Source organism: Lissotriton vulgaris, chromosome 1_1 (genome assembly GCF_964263255.1).
Source record: "Lissotriton vulgaris chromosome 1_1, aLisVul1.2, whole genome shotgun sequence".
Taxonomy (NCBI): domain Eukaryota; kingdom Metazoa; phylum Chordata; class Amphibia; order Caudata; family Salamandridae; genus Lissotriton; species Lissotriton vulgaris.
In genome coordinates this window covers 591,225,607-591,244,274 of record NC_141685.1, presented here as the reverse complement: position 1 = coordinate 591,244,274, position 18,668 = coordinate 591,225,607, and the positions used below count along the sequence as shown (strand labels likewise).

At 41.2% G+C, this 18,668-nt stretch overlaps 1 protein-coding gene across 2 annotated transcripts in view; it reads left to right on the top strand.

Annotated features, from left to right (window-relative positions):
- The window catches only part of LOC147747532 (vitellogenin-A2-like), a 527,187-nt gene that overhangs the window by 86,086 nt on the left and 422,433 nt on the right, over positions 1 to 18,668 (top strand). For both annotated transcript variants that reach the window (XM_086954020.1, XM_086954019.1), the window contains 4 exons: positions 3,919 to 4,076; positions 4,155 to 4,320; positions 7,274 to 7,399; positions 9,952 to 10,170. In XM_086954020.1, the coding sequence (XP_086810146.1) occupies positions 3,919 to 4,076; positions 4,155 to 4,320; positions 7,274 to 7,399; positions 9,952 to 10,170 (669 nt within the window). The remainder of the gene's footprint in view (positions 1 to 3,918; positions 4,077 to 4,154; positions 4,321 to 7,273; positions 7,400 to 9,951; positions 10,171 to 18,668) is intronic.

Below are 18,668 nucleotides of genomic sequence, written 5' to 3'. Positions count from 1 at the left end.
TTTGACACCCTCTAGCACCCCAAATACAGGCATGTGTGCCATGTGGCATACAGACATGCCCTAAGGGCATGTCTGTCTGTCTCATGGCATAGGTGTGCATGAACACACCAGGATTCGGTATTTTACCACCCAATTGGATTGGGTAGTAAAATACCGAATCTGAAAGGCCTGTGGGACTCAGAAGAGTCCCACCTACATCTGGGTTTTACCGAATCGGTAAAATTACCGATTCGGTAAATTTACCAAACTGTAAAATGATGCCCCTTCATCCCAATCACCAAATACCGGTCGGTCCTAATACTTTGATACCTGACGGAGTTTTTTTTAGTTGTTTAGTGCCAGCATTTTCAATCAGTTTTAAAAGAAGACTGATGATGGGTCAGTATTTATTTGGATCAATCATGTCACAAGCGGCTGGTTTTAAGAGAGTTTCCACTTGGCTAGTTTATAAGAGTCCATGTCAACGCCTCACTTCAGAGAGACATTCGAGATACTCAGACATATTTCTTCAAGTTATGGGATGTTTTCTTTATCCGAATAGGCAGCAAAGGGTATTTTCTATGTAGGATGATGGTTTAACTCAGTGGGGAGATCCGATTAGATGGAATGAACAGAACTGTGAATCTGTGCACAGAGGTTTAAGAGTAAATCAAAGTGTGCATGGGGGCACAGATTTGGTGATTATTTGAGATTGGCTGTTAAATGATAAGGCATTTACGACTTTGAGAACCATGTAAAGTATTGTCTATATAGATTTCTTTTTGACTCCATCCTTTTTAGTGTCAATATTCATGGGATAGTTGAGCGTGTGTTTGGAAATATTACAGAGTATCCTAGAAGCATTTTCTATTGTTGAGAATAAAGGGAGGTGTCACCACCACTAGGCTGGTATAGTAATCTCCAAGGACAAACACTGAAAGTAATGTTTTGGCTGGGGTTAATGGGTTTTAAGGACACATTTTCCAAATACTAAGTACCAGACATTTATCATCTGGTGCTCTGGTGGTTATAATGATTTCTAGACGCATGGTTGAATTGAAGTATACCAGTACTTAATTTGAGCCCATGGTTTACTGTGCTGGACACCGGCACTTAATTGTCAACACCAGCACCTATAACGGTCTGCCACCTGGTGGCGCTGGCTGTCTAACTTATTAATTCAAGATACAAGATAATTCAAGATACATTAAAAATAATTACAACCTGCACTATATCCATTCTTGTTTTAAGGGTCTGGACTAGTTTGAATAGTCACACTTGTGGAGTGTGATGGTCAGTAATTGTGTTGGTACTCTCATTGGCAGAACTGGACAGAGCAATGGTTGGTGCAAACTGCAGTGGCCTCCTATGAGGGACCCAGCACGTTTGTTTTTGTTTACAAATTAAGCATAAAGGTATACACAAAATTTCTGGCCGATTATGATGGCACCAGAGTGTCTGGAATTAATAGCATGGGGACACAGGAACGAATGCAGGTAGAGAGCTAGCAGGAAAACACATTCTAGCAGCCGAGGAAAAGAGTTCAGCAGTGGCTGAGGTAGTTATGAAGGAGTCCATGTTTGTAGTTAGTTAGGGGCGAGTACACGCCATGGTTTCTGGCTGATGTGCTATATAATTGGAATAGAAAGATTAGCAGAGTTGACAGGAAAATAAATGACTCCAGTCACTAAGACATAGGAAGTTAGTGAAGAGTTTCATAGGTGACATGCCACATTGACTGGCCCAGTGACCTGGTCCAAACATCAGGCTCCCCAGAGCGTATTAGGCCTCTGCTGATGTGCCCGGGCCAGGCAGTGGATGATAAAGGCGAAGGTGAGGCGGCATGAGTGGAGAGGATGTTACTAACCCAGTACACATCGCTGAAGCAGCTGCGTTAACCAACCAAGCATTGAGACTTGTGACCTGCAGGCTACTCATAGTTTCTCAGTCAAGGCTAAACAACTGAACTATCCAACTCTTCTTATACAGCATATGGACACCTCTAAGCGTGGGTGCAAAGGATTGACAGAGGGATCACGATTCAGTGTGAACTTCTTGTCCTACGAGGCATCCCAAGTAAATTGTCAGGGCCATAATCAGTCCTCTTTACATTCTGAGACTAGTAGTTTTGTTTTTTAAAGACTAAGGGCCATATGTATCATCCTGACCATTTGCGATTTCTAAATAGCGATTTTTAAGGAATCGCTATTTAGAAATCGCAAAATGGTATGTATGTAGGAAATCGCTTCTTTTTAGCGATTCCTTAACATTCATAAATTGCGATGAGCAAATTGCTAATCGCAAATTTCCCATTCATTTTTATGGGCCAGGAGGCCCATAGGAATGAAGGGGTAATTTGCGATTAGCAATTAGCTAATCGCAATTTAGAAATATTTTCAAGGGTGCAGGGGTGTCACAAGAACACCCTGCTGCACCCCTGAAAATGACATGTGTTGGGATATGGCGCCCATACATGCCCTAAGAGCATGTATGAGCGTCATATGGCACCTTTGGATTGTAAATAAATTGCTTTATTAAAAGAATTCGCAACTTACCACCAACTAGAAGTTGGTGGTAATTTGCGAATCCTTATGGGCATTTTTGCATTAATTTTCCGTTGATACATTGCATTTAAGGAATCGCACAATTTGCGATTCCTTAAGTGCAATCGCAAAATAAGGAATAGCAAATTTTGCGATTCCTTATTTTGCTGCCAAAATGTGTCATACATACCATTTAGCAAATTAGCATTCGCAAAGGCCTTTGCGAATGCTAATTTGCTTGATACATATGGCCCTAAGTATCCGAGTGCAAAAGAGAATGAGCTGCGGATGAGCTACTGCAAATGGTGGGAAAAGGGGAGCCTTAACAAGGGCAAAAGGCAGGGGCACGATGGATGCTTGCCACGAGAGTCTCTGCCCAGGAGGATGAATGAGTGAAATTTAAATAAATATAACATTACAAGTTTGTGCACATGAAAAAATAAACAAGCACATCTACATGCAGAGATTGAAGAAGAGAACATGCATTCCTAGAAATTGTTAATTGCCATGAAATGTTCTACTTCTTAAAAACCCATTTACTCCCCATTGCTTAACTCCCTCTTCTGCCTCCTAACCTTCGTCTTCATTCCAGTGCTTAAGTTGTAAAAATAAAATAAAAAAGGAGTGCCAGGGACCTTGTGAGGAGGCCATCAAAGCTTGCATCAAAATTTACACTACCAGCCCTGCCAATGATAGGACCTGCACAAGTTTTAATCACCACACTGCTACAAGTGAGACAATTCAGACTGCTTGAGGCCCCCAAAGCCATAAGAATGTCTTGGGCGGCAATTATTAGTTGTTTTTAATGAATATTGAATTAATGAACAAATGTTGTTCTGCTCACCTATAAAATGCACAAACAGCACCGCCACACCTGGCATCTGCGTTAAGTGCTAATGTTAATATTTATGTGCCGGCGACGAGAACTGGATACCACAGGCTCAAATTAAGCACTGCTTCATTTTCATTTTGGTGAGCATCCGCACTATTTTTTAGATTTAAGGAACTGTTTGGACCCCAATGTACCAAAGAGGTTCTGTCTCTTGCAATTTCTTCCAATTGTAGAAAAGCTATCGACTTAATTTAACTGAGTACGATATCAAAGAGGACCAGGCAGGGAGAGTCAACTGACTCCAATCCCCTAACTAACCATCAGCCAGAAATAATATTCACCTTTTTTGGAGACGGGCGGTTTAACTAACTATTTGATAAAACTATATTAATTCTGTTTCTAAGAAGTATCAGAACTACGTTGCTTCCGTGCATGTTTTTCACCCAATGAAATATAAAAATATTCTATCGCCTCCCATTGTACCACCGCACTGCATTATGTTCATGCCTTACATTAAATGTTTACTTTCACTGAGGCAGCTCTCTTGCACTTTCTTCTCTTCAGATAGCGGAAACACTGCAACATTTAGTGCAAAATAATCAACAGCGCGTTCACCAAGATGCACCAGCCGCATTTCTAAAACTTGTCCAGATTCTGCGCACTTCAGACTTTACCACTATTCAGTCAATGTGGAGACAATTTGCAGATAAACCTCAACACAGGTAATTGATCCTAGTACAGTATCACTTCCTGAAACTCTGATGTGTGTGTGATTTAATGAACTTTTGCTTTGATTGTAGACGGTGGCTGCTGAATGTAATCCCAGTGGCCGGGACCATTGACACCCTAAATTTTGTCAAGCAAAATATTCACAACCAGGAGTTTAGCCACCATGAAGAAATCCAGGCGGCAGGCCTTGCGCTGCATTTCACCAAAGCGGATCATCACACCATGCAACTAGCTACAGTAAGTAATCAGTTCTGAAATAAATATGACAAGGAGTCAAAATATATGATCCCCTTCCCCTCCACAGCAAAGATGATTAATGAGCACCACGGAAAGATGTGTGGAGAAATGGGTCCAAAACTAGAACGGAGAGTTCGCCCAGGTGGCAATGGGTGTAGCCTATTGGAGAAGACAACCGTAAGCATGAATGTTCACTCCTACTCTCATTGCAAAGCCTGAGGTCAGCCTGTGACTCCCAACAGTTACAGAGTGAGGTAACGAATTCCTTTGCAAAATACTGATATAACCCGCTAGGAAGATGTCTTCATGAGATCAGTTTTGGAGTATAGCCTTCCTTAGTCCACAGAGGGAAATAGACAACAACAAAACAGTCAGTCGTTTCTTGGCCCACAAGACTGTCACAGACTTTACTGCTGATCCACAGGGATATTTATGAATGTGTGCAGCTCTACTACTGTTTGGTGTGTGCATTACCTTACTCTTCAAGGATGGTAGAACGTGGAAAGCTTTTCATTGCCCTTCTCATCATGCAGGTCAACTTTATGTTTTTTGTCTTGTCCTGTAAGGAGGGATGGCCTTGTAAAGCATGTTTTTTTTCTTTCAGCCATACTCTGGGGAGAGGCTGGTCATTGCCGAGCATTTTTTCCTTCACATAGAAGCATATTGGCCCCATCCAGTCATGAGCATCAGTGTTCTCTGGCAGGACATACATAAGTGATCTAAGACAGCAATTATTTTTATTATGGCCCAGGAAAAAAAAATGTCATGTCTCCAGAGAGCACGGGCATCAATAATACAAGATAGTACTGAAAATGAATGTCCATAAAAAACATCAAACATCCCTGGCAGTAATGAACATCAGTGGCCACTGGTAGTACTGGCCTTCAATGGCCCGGGCACCATTAAATATCAGCCGTCCATGGCATTAATGAACCTCAATGGCTTCTGTCAAAAATAACCATTAATAACCCCAGGCAGTAGGAAACTTCAGTGGCCCCCGGCAGCATTGATGTTCAGTGGCTTCTGACATTCAAGGGCCTTAAATGGCTTCTCTTAGTACTAAACATCATTGGCCCCAGAAAACATTCAGCATCAATGGTCCAAAGCAGTATTGAATATCAATGGTCTTTGATGCATTTGAACATGAATTGCCCAACGCAGTAAAATTTACCTGTCCAGCAATAAACATCAGTGGTAGCCGACTCTCTGTATGCAGCCACTGTCTGCCCTGTCGGCAGAGCTGGTCCCTCAGAGAGCTTGCCATCATTTGTGAGCTGGATGTTGGCAACTGTCTGTTGGTTACTCCATCCTCCTCCACCACAGAATTACCGAAGGAGGATGGAGTGAACAGTCGTCAGCTGCCCTGCTTCACTCCGTCATCAAGAAGCTCCTGTACTCCAGATCAACTGGAGGCCAGGAGCCCTACGTGAAATGGTTAGGTGCATAGGATCACAGGCCCACTTCTAGCTATCACCAGGTTGCTCAACCACAATGTATGTCAGGACAGTGAATGCTTGATGAGTGTTAGATGTCACTGTTCATTTAGTCACTGTTACACTATGCATTATGGCATTGCCACATACTTCTTGGGTTTGTGGTCAGTGTGGTCTGTTGTTGTGGAGGACAGAATACTCATTACACCCTGGCCATGGGCAGCATGTGGGGGGAGGAATGACTGGAGCATGTGTGGAGGGACCTTTGGCCAGATAGGGTAGCTAAAGTGGTATTAGGGTGTATTTCTGTAGAGTACTTTACCGGCTCCTGGCCCAGGCCAGTATGAGTTTTAGAGCAGTGTTGAGAAGACTCAATGAAGGCTGCATTGTGCCCCTGGTTTGGGCAAGGCTGGGAGCATCTTCAAATGTATCCATCTTCCTGCAGTGGACAGAAACCTTATTTTAAGAAATCATCCGGGGTCACTATTGTATGTAAAGACGCAGTTGGAAGGCCACAGCGGAGCGTGGGACCCCAACCACTTTGGCTAGACTTGGGTCCTTTATCATTGAACCCCCAGCAGTACGTTTTCCCATTTTCATCCTGTATGTCATTTGAATAAAGAGAGATGGCACATACCCCTAATTATCACATGGTAAAGGGAAATTGTAATCTTCTCTTATTTCATTTTCAATGCAAAGCACGTAAACCCCTTTTGGAGTCTGCAGGTCAAGCAATAAAAAGATGTTTCCATTTTTAATTTTCTTACCCATGTACCACTCCTATGAGTGGGTATGCCTATCTCCACATTGCTACATTGTTTTCTGTCATGATGGCTTCCACTGACAAAATGGCTGCGGTTAAAGAAATATTTCAAGGCTGACAGCCAACCAACTTGCTTGCATCGTCTTGTTTGGATCCTCAGCTCCTTCAAGAATGTGCTGATCGTGCAATGCGAGAAATAGCTCCCTCAATCAATCAGGTTAAGTTATTTCTAATTCTCAATTATCTTCAGAACTGGATCTGCCGATATTTCGTATCATCAGTCCATGGAAGCCCTTCTGCTACCTTTTGATAAGGACAACATGTTAGAAACTAATGGATAGATTTACACCAAACCTCAAAATGGGGTATTCTCCATAAATGTCTGTACTCCACGTTTAGACTGATTTCGCTCTGAGATTTTTGCAATAGCAGTCAGCAAAAAGTTCTATTGAATTATAATGGAAAGTAATTCTTTTTTGACTCTCTAGCCCTCTTTAACTCTGCTACCCATTGAAGGATCTGCCCTGTACTTGATTATAGCGTAGTTGAATATAGCAAATTCTATAGTTTCTCCCAAAATACGTTATTACTGACTCTGTACTGTGTAGGTGAGTATGTATATCATGTTTTGATGATGGGCTATACAACTTAAAGAATAGAGCGGCAAGTTTATTTTCATGATGTAGAATGCGCAATTAAAATTAGGCATTATATCATATACGTAACATAAAACCTTCTTTTGTTACTACACCTGCAGGAAATGGTGAAAGATGCGAAAATCCGTGAGGCCCGTGCACTTCATAAGGTTACTGTCCTAGCATATGGAGCCATGGTCAACAAGTACTGCAGCTCATCTCCAACATGTCCGGAGGATGTCCTTATGGTAAATATGTATGTATTGAACTTTAAGATCCTCAGACTCTGGCAAAAAATGTGAGCCAGAGATACTGTTTAAAGTTTAAGGCAACATGGCTGTGCTACTGGATTCAAGCATGAGCCCAGGTTTCCATTCTTCTGTCTGAAGGACTTGTGAGTCAACTCAACCCATGCAATGCATGTAGTGCCTACAGTGTAGTGGTCCTACACTTCTAACACTTCTACAAGTGGGATCCATCCTGGGCAAGGCAGCACCTAGTGCAAGCCGATGAGGAGCTCTTTGCAGGAAGGCAGAGGTCACATCGCATTCAGAGGAAAACACTGAGATTAGAAATCATGGACGAAAATGATATTTTAATCACACCAAATGCTGCTTCGAATTTTATGGGTAGTCTTGTGGGTTGTGTACCTTGAGTGCAGTCGGTAGCTGTCACTCAAAATAAAACGGAACGGAAAAAGTAGACAGGAGGAGAAATCAACAATAGTCCAATATTGTTGCACAGAACTGCAATTCGATCTGATCCTGGTGATCACTGCATGTCGTTTACCAGTCCGGCCGGGCACAAGACAACCATTTACAAGTATTCATAGTAATCCTACCTCAGTTATATTAATGGTGAAGGAAACCCTCCGCAAGTCCTTGTGAAGAGTGCACTCTCAGGAGTGGATGCCCGAGAGGGACAGCAGATCTCCATCCCAGCGCTGGCATTCTCAAAATATTGTAAGCACAGGTCAAAGGGTCAGAGGTTGACATGTTTTTAAAAAAAGTTGTGGACTGGGGAGGGACATTAGAGAGAGCATTCACTGGTTTCAAGAGTCACGTGCTCACCAATGCCTGCTGTTCACGTACTTTTATTTTGAAGGTTTTATAGAGCGCAAACAAGATCCTTGCGGATATCAGAGCGCTTTACATTAAGCACTATTAGATATACAAACAAATAAATGCAGGTAAAATCACGTATACATAACATGTGCAAAAAGCAGTATGGTACATACCAGGAACAAGCACGATGATTCAAGTCAAGGTGATTCAAGTCAAGGGCAGCTAAATTGCAACAGATGTATAGTTGGACCCTTAACATAGTAAAAAAGTGCGAGCTGTTGATCTCAGAATATATTTAGTCTATGATCAGGTGACTTTTGCCATGAGAATTGCTTTAACTTCCTTTTTAAAAGATGCAGTAGAAGCATTCAGTCTGGTATCTGGGGGAAGTGTATTCCATATCCTGGGGGCCATCCCCGAGAAGGATTGTTTACAAGTTTTCTTCTTGTTGAACCTTTGAGGTTTCAGTAGTAGGTTTTCTGCACTCCTTGAGGATCTTAACCCACCCGAGATCGTCAGTTTCTGTGCAGGTAGCTGGATGAGTTATGATGTATGGCCTTGTGCGTAATGCACGCTATTTTTAGATGAATTCTGGCTTCAATCGGTAGCCAATTCAAGGATTTTAAATCTGGGGAGAATTGGGAACTTCTTTTCGACCCTCATGCACAGCTTCCACTCTACAATGGATGCCACAACCTGCACAGCTTCCACTCTGCAATGGAAGCCACAACCTGCACAGCTTCCACTCTTAAATGTAAGCCACAACCTGCACAGCTTCCATTCTGCAACGGAAGCCACAACCTGCACAGCTTCCACTCTGCAATGGAAACCACAACCTGCACAGCTTCCACTCTGCAATGGATGCCACAACCTGCACAGCTTCCACTCTGCAATGGACGCCGCAACCTTTCAGGTGTTGGTATTCTATCCAAGGTTTGCAATTGAAAAAGTGGTTCTAAACCATTTTTGCACTATGCAGGATTTCTAAGTCCCAAAACCTTTGCTACATCGGGGTCCCACATCTTAACCGTATGCCAAGTTCTTGTTGCAAATTCAATCGGAAAATTCTTTAACTTCCCCGAGCTTGATATCTTTGATGGGGAGCTAAAAATGCCTCTTTGCTTAATGGTTAGAATGGGACAGCGTAGATGCTTTTGCATTGTCAACAAAAAATGATGCATGATGAGACAGGAAACAGACTGTGCAATACCCTACTAGCAATCAGGCTGAACTGGAGTGCAGAGGATGTCTCTTGGTTGGTGACAGCTGCACTCAGATGGTGGCCATTTTGTAAACCAATTGGCTGGAACATATGAGCATCCTTTCAAATCATAGCATGGACCACGGTGTCTGACGGTAAAAAGTGCTGCAGCAGTAAGGTCAATATCTAATGGTGTTGAGTAGAAAAGACCTTGGTGTAGTAAGTCTATGCTCAATCATAATTCGTCTCAGTTTTCAACACATGGACATCTGTAAAATAGAGTAAAGACGCCACAAAAGTCCTTGTACACATCTGTTAGGTGAACTTATCAGTTTAGATATACAACAAAGATGAATGCACCCAACTCAACGTATTTATACATTATGTAGTGTAGTCTATACTAAGTGAACTGATGTTGTGCAGTAGCTCTGATTTGAACCGGTAACTTTTTTCGGCATGTATGCTTAATGGCCAGACTGGTTTGAACACTATATTTGATAAGTTGTGTGAAGAAGGCACACTCTCTGTTTTGCAGCCCCTCCATGACCTGGCAGCTGAGGCAGCTATACGTGGCCATGAAGAGGACATGGCGCTGGCTTTGAAAGCCATGGGTAATGCAGGACAGCCAGTCAGCGTCAAGCGCATCCAGAAGTTCCTGCCAGGATTCTCCACCAGCGCTTCCCAGCTCCCAGTGAGGGTCCAGACAGATGCAGTGATGGCTCTCAGGAACATCGCCAAGGTGGATCCCAGGAGGGTAAGAGAGACTAATTATGGCTGGACCTCTCATAATTAGAATTCATACAGAAAAGTGGAGCAATCATGATGAGTGTGACTGATGTTTAGGCATTTATAGGATAAGACTATCTAGAAATAAAATATACCAATCTGAATTGGTACTAATATATTTCTTGCTTGCGCATAGTTTGAAATACTGGTATCCAGGCACTGAGCAAGGTATGTGCCTAACCCTGCCTATGGTAGGTTGGTTAATTGAAAAGTCAGGTCTTCAGCTTTTTACAGAATACAAGAAGAGAAGAGTAGTCTCTGAAGTGCAGTGGGAAGCTGTTCCCCACTTCCAGAGTGATGTGAAAGAATGTGCAAAAATAGGAGGCAATTGGATATTCCTCCGAGCACTCAGTCAATAGTACAAAGTTTTTATGTGGTTTTCACTGATCGATTTAATGTCCAATCTTCCAAATGTATTCACATCCTAGATCCACCAATAGATATGACGCAGCCAACACGTGTTTCGTCAAGTCAGTAAGACAAATGACTTCTTCAGGGCTGCAACCCAAAATATATACAATAAATCACAATTCTAGTGACCGATAATCTCACTACACACAATAACTTTCTCATTACATCTATTGAGAAAAATTAAGGGATACACCCTCAAACCTTTATAGGTTGATTCACATGTAAGTATTTCATAGTGAATATTAGAAGAAGAAACACATTACACCAAATTCGTGCTCATATCAGGAAATAAACTGTAACACATCATAAGGTAAGTTTTATATAGAACCATTGTTCTATACTGTTCAAATGTTGTGGCCATGGGTCACCAGCAACCCCACAAATACCCGAATCACGCACAGTGAGAATAAAGAATCCCTAAACATAGCAGATCAACTCACCAATATCATAAAGATTGATGTCCTATAAGTTCCTCTGGTTCAATAAATGCAAATCTGTAAATAAACAGCAACTATAAGTTATAGAGTACTATAACTTCACTCGTAATCCACACCTCTATTTGAACTTCTTAACCTCACCTCAAAAATTTCGATATCCAAACCGGACTTTAGCTTGTATTGGATCTATTTGTACATGTAGTTCTCCTACAAATAAAGTTGTAAATAATGCCTGTTACTGTCTGATGGCATACGTCTGTTACACAATAGTAACAATTGGTCACATAACTAAATATTCAAACAACACTCACAAGTTCTCTACACTGCTCTTAATGATATCATATCTTCACAATTCCTCACCTCGTAAATTCTCACAGCGGTCGAAAATTCATCAACCCATCTATCGAGTAAGTCTTCCTTTGGATCACGGGTACGTGTCTGTTAACCAAAGGTATGCGTTAATAAAGCGTATAGCTATAAGTTCAGTAAGAGATCAGAGCTCCCAAATGCGTTCCTAAGCTTACCGTAACAGCGTGTCCACGAGTGTAAAGTGGCGTTCTGCACCCGCGCCATCTTACAATGGCTATTTATAGTGAAACCGCGTATAGCCTTACTTAAGTAATATATGACTGACACTAGTGTAGTAATATGCTCCATATCATTTCCGAGCAGTTATTATGCTATGCGTGTAAAACATTAATCCACAAGTCATAATCGGCGCTGTAAAGGGAATGTCGATAACCCAATATCTCCGATAACATAAACAAGCGCCATCTTGGATTGGTCAAGACACTTTAATAAGGTCGAGTGCACGAATGACGCTAAAAATTCAATCAATTCTCTCTAATAAACATTATAGTTGTATGAAAATTATTACTTGTAGTTGATTGTGTAAAACGAGGCAAAGGAATGTTCAAATAATATGACATTAAATTAAATATCTCAACAAGCGCCATCTTGGGTCTGTCAAAAATCTTGGTTATTCAACACTATCTGAGCAGATCAGGTTAACATTGATCTCTGTGTCAACGTCTTAAATAGTCACTTTATCTTCAAGAACACAATTTCAGAAAATCCAAAGTCTGTATCTACCCACATCCATACAGATAATTTTTATATTTATCTGATATTACTCACTATGCGTGAATTCGGACACCCGCGGCGTCACCATTAGATCCAAAACCAGAACCTCAACCAGTATCATAATAATTTGCAAATCGATTTGAAAAAGTAGTTACGGTGGAAAGCAAAATCCCAATGACATAATATTCTCAAGTGATATTATTATACAAATATTTTACAAATGTTTCCAACTCGTAGTTACTTCACTTATGGAACAGCAAAACATGACATCCCTTCCATAGTGCTGTTCACACGAGGAGACAAAAATATATTTTATAAATTATTGGTTCTGATACAGTATCTCTTCAAAAAGGAGAAGAAAGGGGGGGACAGAAAGTACATACTATACAGCTTAGTCATCCACTTATCTGCAACAATTCTGCAGAGAATAACATATACATAATTCCTACTGTCCTAAGTAAAATTCATATTCATGATCAACATTAAGGCCACATTCAACGGCTTTCAATTTAATCAGCCAGAGTACTTCCCTTTTCCTTAGTGCCAAAAGTCTGTTACCCCCACGGAGGTCAGGTTTAATGTGATCAATTCCATGGTAAGAGAAGATATGTTGTCCTCTATGCTCATAATTCTGTACCAAGTGAGATGCAATTGGGTAACGGGTATCTCCATTTTTTAAGGCTCTAAAGTGCTCAGCCATTCTGTCCCTAAGCCTCCTGGTCGTACTCCCCACATAGATCTTACCACAGGAGCAAACTATTACATAGATCACATATGTCGTATCTCAATTTATAAACATTCCAATAGTATATTCACCTGAATTGTTATAATTAAACTGCAGTACCTTACTTTTCGCCCATCTACATGACATGCATCTCCCACACTTGTAAAAACCTTTAAAACTACTCAGCCAGTCAGTTTTGCTAGGTTTAATTGGGTAGCTAGGGCTCACCAAATTTCTCAGAGTAGTTCCCCTCTTGAAAGTCAAACTCGGTCTGTTACATAACTATGGTCTTAAATCTTGATCCATGAGGAGAAGGTGCCAATGTTTATTCAAAATAGTAAACAGTCTAGAACTACCTATCCCATAGTTAGTTATCAGTCTGATCTTATTATCTCTTACCCTTCCGTCTTTGTTATGTCTAATCAGAGTAGATTTCCTTTTGACTTTCCTAGCCCTGGATACTGCAGCTGTAATCACATCCTGATTGTATCCCCGTTTCAGAAATCTGTCTGACATGTCTATAAGATTTCTCTCAAAGTCAATGTCTTAGGCACAATTGCGTCGGGCCCTGATTAACTCCCCATATGGTATGGCATTTTTCTGGCTGCTGGGGTGGCAGCTCCCAGCATGCAAAATCGCATTACAACTCGTAGGTTTCCTGAACATTCTGCTCCTTATCTTATCTCCCTCTACGAACAGCTCCACATCCAAGAATGTGATGCACTGACTGTCATAGTATAAGTAGTAAATTTAAGGTTATATGTATTGTCATTAAGGTAATCAAAAAAGCCCTTCAGTCTTTCTACCGTTCCTGTCCATATTAGTAGGCAGTCGTCGATAAATCGACCCCAATAGTGTATGTAGGGTGTCCAGTCACCACCATCAGGTCCCCAGATCCGCTCCGCCTCGAACCAACCCATAAACAGGTTGGCGAAAGACGGAGCAAATCGTGAGCCCATGGCGGTTCCAAGACGCTGCCTGAACCAATGTCCGTCAAATAAAAAGACATTATTTTTTAGAACCAACTCTGTCATCTGTAAAATCATCTGGGTATGATCATATAATTCCGCCGGTCTACGGCTGAGAAAGTGATTTAAAGCATGTATACCAAGGTTGTGATCAATGATAGTATATAAAGATACTACGTCTAATGTAACTAGTATCATACCGTCTTCCCATACTATGTCCTCAAGCAGATTTAAAACATGCTTAGTGTCTTCAATGAAAGACGGCAAATTGTATACATACTGTCTAAGAAAACAGTCAATGAACTCTGATAAACGTTCAGTTGGTCCACCTATGCCGGAGACAATTGGCCGTCCCGGCGGTTTGTCCCGGCATTTATGAACCTTGGGAAGAGTATACAAGCATGGTGATCTCGGTGTATTTAATGAAAGGTATAGATATTCATCATGGTCTAAAAGAGATTGTTCATACCATACTTTGATTTTGTCGTTGATTTTAGTAATCAGATCATTCATTGGATTGGAAGTAAGTTTCTCATAGTACAAAGTATTGTTGAGTTGGGAGTAGACTTCATTGCTATAATCCATTGTATCAAGTACCACTATATGACCACCCTTGTCAGCACTGCGTATTGTGATGGATTTATTATTGATGAGTTCATGTAAGACCTCTCTCTCACCATAAGTTAGGTTATCCTGACGTCTGTTAAGCTTTTTCTTACGAGAAATATCAATTTCTTTATCAATGTCTGTACTAACCATCTTAAAGAACACATCAATCGTATTGCCAGCAATAAGTTCTGGAGTCCATTTGGATTTAACTTTGAGTCCACTTCCCTCCCTCTGAAATCTTTCAATTTCCAAATCATCAATGAGTCTTGACATAGTTACTGGGTCATCCTCTCTCTCAGTCAATGATAACAGAAGCTGTGTATCTTTCAATTCCTGAATTGTCAATTCACTCAATGTTTTATTCAAAGACTGTTTATCTTTAACTGGTACATGTGCAAAACATTTTTTTAACTTAAGGTTTCTCACAAATTTGAACAGGTCTATTTTAGTCATACACCAATCTTGTTGTGTTACAGGACAAAAGCCCAAACCTTTCTTCAGTACAGATATCATATTAGCAGATAATTCACATGAAGATAAATTGATCACCTCAATGACAAACTGCCGGGACGGCCAATTGTCTCCGGCATAGGTGGACCAACTGAACGTTTATCAGAGTTCATTGACTGTTTTCTTAGACAGTATGTATACAATTTGCCGTATTTCATTGAAGACACTAAGCATGTTTTAAATCTGCTTGAGGACATAGTATGGGAAGACGAAATGATACTAGTCACATTAGACGTAGTATCTTTATATACTATCATTGATCACAACCTTGGTATACATGCTTTAGATCACTTTCTCAGCCGTAGACCGGCGGAATTATATGATCATACCCAGATGATTTTACAGATGACAGAGTTGGTTCTAAAAAATAATGTCTTTTTATTTGACGGACATTGGTTCCACTTGAGGGCCAAGCCTTTGATCCCAAAGGCCTCCAATCTTCCCAGGAGCAGGTCGTGGCTGACGGTATCGAACGCCGCTGACAGGTCTAATAAAATCAGGGCGCTTGTTTTTTTGCCGTCAGCCATGCCTCTCAGTTCGTCTAACACCGAGAGCATTACTAGCTCGGTGCTATGGTGTGCTCGAAACCCCGCCTGTCGCTCATGCAGTAAGCCATGGGATTCGAGGTACAGGGACAGGGACTTCAGCACGTGTTGCTCTAGGACCTTTGCAAGGAAAGGCAACTGGGAAATCGGCCTATAGTTCTTCAGGGCAGCCAGATCTGCGCCTGGCTTCTTCAGCAAGGGTCTGACTCGCGCCTCCTTGAGGTCACCAGGTAAGTACCCTGTTTCTAGGGACCTATTAAGCAGAGAGATGATCCGAGCTTCCAATAGCGGGCGTGCCACACGGAAGATACTTGGGGGACATGGGTCCGCTGGGGAACCAGATTTAGTTTTCCCCATTAGCTGCTCTAGGCTCAGCTCATCCAACTCAGGGAACTGTACTAAAGAGCAGTGAGCAGGATTATGGACCTCAGAATGTATAGTATCACAGTTCACCATACTATTCTTAATTTCCAGGATGATAGTCTTTACCTTTTCTAAAAAATACCCCTGGAAGGTGTTACAGTTTATGGGAGACTCAGAATTCTCCTGTTTTTTACTCAACTCCGACAGGATTTGGAACGTCTCCTTCTGGGTATTCCTGGCCTTCTGTAGGCGAGACTCATAGTACTCCGCCTTGGCTTGTGAAATACGTTTTTTATACAGATGGAGTGAGTCTTTATATTGGTTCCTTGCTGTGTCCTGCTTAGTTTCCCTCCAGATTCTCTCCCGAGCTCGAAGCTTTCTTTTTTGTTCCCTTAATAGTGGAGTAAACCATCTTTACCAGGTCCTTTAATTGGCTGAGTTTTTTCCGGCGCTATCTGATCAATAGCTATGTTCAGGCTCTGGGTTAGGTCCGCGTATTCTACATCCAGGCTTCTATCTGAATTCGTCAAACAAGCCGTTTTCGGAAGCACCGAGGTCAGGGTTTTTAAATCAACCTCGACCCATTTGCGGGTCCTTCTAGTACCTCGGGGTAGGTGCTTTAAATGGTCTTTAACGTTTACCTCACAGGTCACCAGGTAATGGTCAGTCCAGACACAAGGAACCACATCTTTAAGAAGGACATTTGGGTCTGTGGACCATACTAAGTCAAGAGTGTGACCCTTGATGTGTGTGGGTACTTCCACAAGTTGGCTAAAACTCAAAGCGGACATGGTAGTGTCCAGTTGGCGTGTTGGTAAGTCCCATTGGGGGCTATCCCAATGCAAATTAAAATCTCCTAATATCACAATTTTTTTGTACCTTGTACATAGATCTGATATAATCAACTACAAGTAATAATTTTCATACAACTATAATGTTTATTAGAGAGAATTGATTGAATTTTTAGCGTCATTCGTGCACTCGACCTTATTAAAGTGTCTTGACCAATCCAAGATGGTGCTTGTTTATATTATCGGAGATATTGGGTTATCGACATTCCCTTTACAGCGCCGATTATGACTTTTGGATTAATGTTTTACACGCATAGCATAATAACTGCTCGGAAATGATATGGAGCATATTACTACACTAGTGTCAGTCATATATTACTTAAGTAAGGCTATACGCGGTTTCACTATAAATAGCCATTGTAAGATGGCGCGGGTGCAGAACGCCACTTTACACTCGTGGACACGCTGTTACGGTAAGCTTAGGAACGCATTTGGGAGCTCTGATCTCTTACTGAACTTATAGCTATACGCTTTATTAACGCATACCTTTGGTTAACAGACACGTACCCGTGATCCAAAGGAAGACTTACTCGATAGATGGGTTGATGAATTTTCGACCGCTGTGAGAATTTACGAGGTGAGGAATTGAGAAGATATGATATCATTAAGAGAAGTGTAGAGAACTTGTGAGTGTTGTTTGAATATTTAGTTATGTGACCAATTGTTACTATTGTGTAACAGACGTATGCCATCAGACAGTAACAGGCATTATTTACAACTTTATTTGTAGGAGAACTACATGTACAAATAGATCCAATACAAGCTAAAGTCCGGTTTGGATATCGAAATTTTTGAGGTGAGGTTAATGAAGTTCAAACAGAGGTGTGGATTACGAGTGAAGTTATAGTACTCTATAACTTATAGTTGCTGTTTATTTACAGATTTGCATTTATTGAACCAGAGGAACTTATAGGACATCAATCTTTATGATATTGGTGAGTTGATTTGCTGTGTTTAGGGATTCTTTATTCTCACTGTGCGTGATTCGGGTATTTGTGGGGTTGCTGGTGACCCATGGCCACAACATTTGAACAGTATAGAACAATAGTTCTATATAAAACTTACCTTATGATGTGTTACAGTTTATTTCCTGATATGAGCACGAATTTGGTGTAATGTGTTTCTTCTTCTAATATTCACTATGAAATACTTACATGTGAATCAACCTATAAAGGTTTGAGGGTGTATCCCTTAATTTTTCTCAATAGATGTACTGAGAAAGTTATTGTGTGTAGTGAGATTATCGGTCACTAGAATTGTGATTTATTGTATATATTTTGGGTTGCAGTCCTGAAGAAGTCATTTGTCTTACTGACTTGACGAAACACGTGTTGGCTGCGTCATATCTATTGGTGGATCTAGGATGTGAATACATTTGGAAGATTGGACATTAAATCGATCAGTGAAAACCACATAAAGACTTTGTACTATTGATTGAGTGCTCGGAGGAATATCCAATTGCTTGCAGTACCACTTCGTGGTTAACCTTTGAGGGCTGTGGTAACCAGCCCCCCCCTTTTCTTCCTGAGCACCACCCTGACTTGTTTGCGAATATACATGTACCTTGATTGTGCTGTGCGCTCCGATTAACTGTTACCAGCGTTTGTCTTATTATTGGGTTAAGTGAGCTGCCACAGAGTTTGTAAAATGAATAGAGACAAAGAGGCTGAATTACTATTTAGTAAACTAGTGGCAGGAGGTACCATAGGAACAGCTGTTGGTCCCCCTAGAGATACTAAGAAAGAAGGGCTTAGAGCCAAATTCGTGAAATTAGAATCACTTAAACAAATGGAATTGAATAAATGGTGGGATGCTGCTACCCTCAAACAATACTTGGTTTTGAATAGAATACCACGTGGGCTAAGGTCTCAGATAATACCGACATATGAAGACCTTGAACCTGACCTGTACATTACATGGGAAAAAGAATTAAATACCAGTTCCCGTAACCTTATACAGATTTTG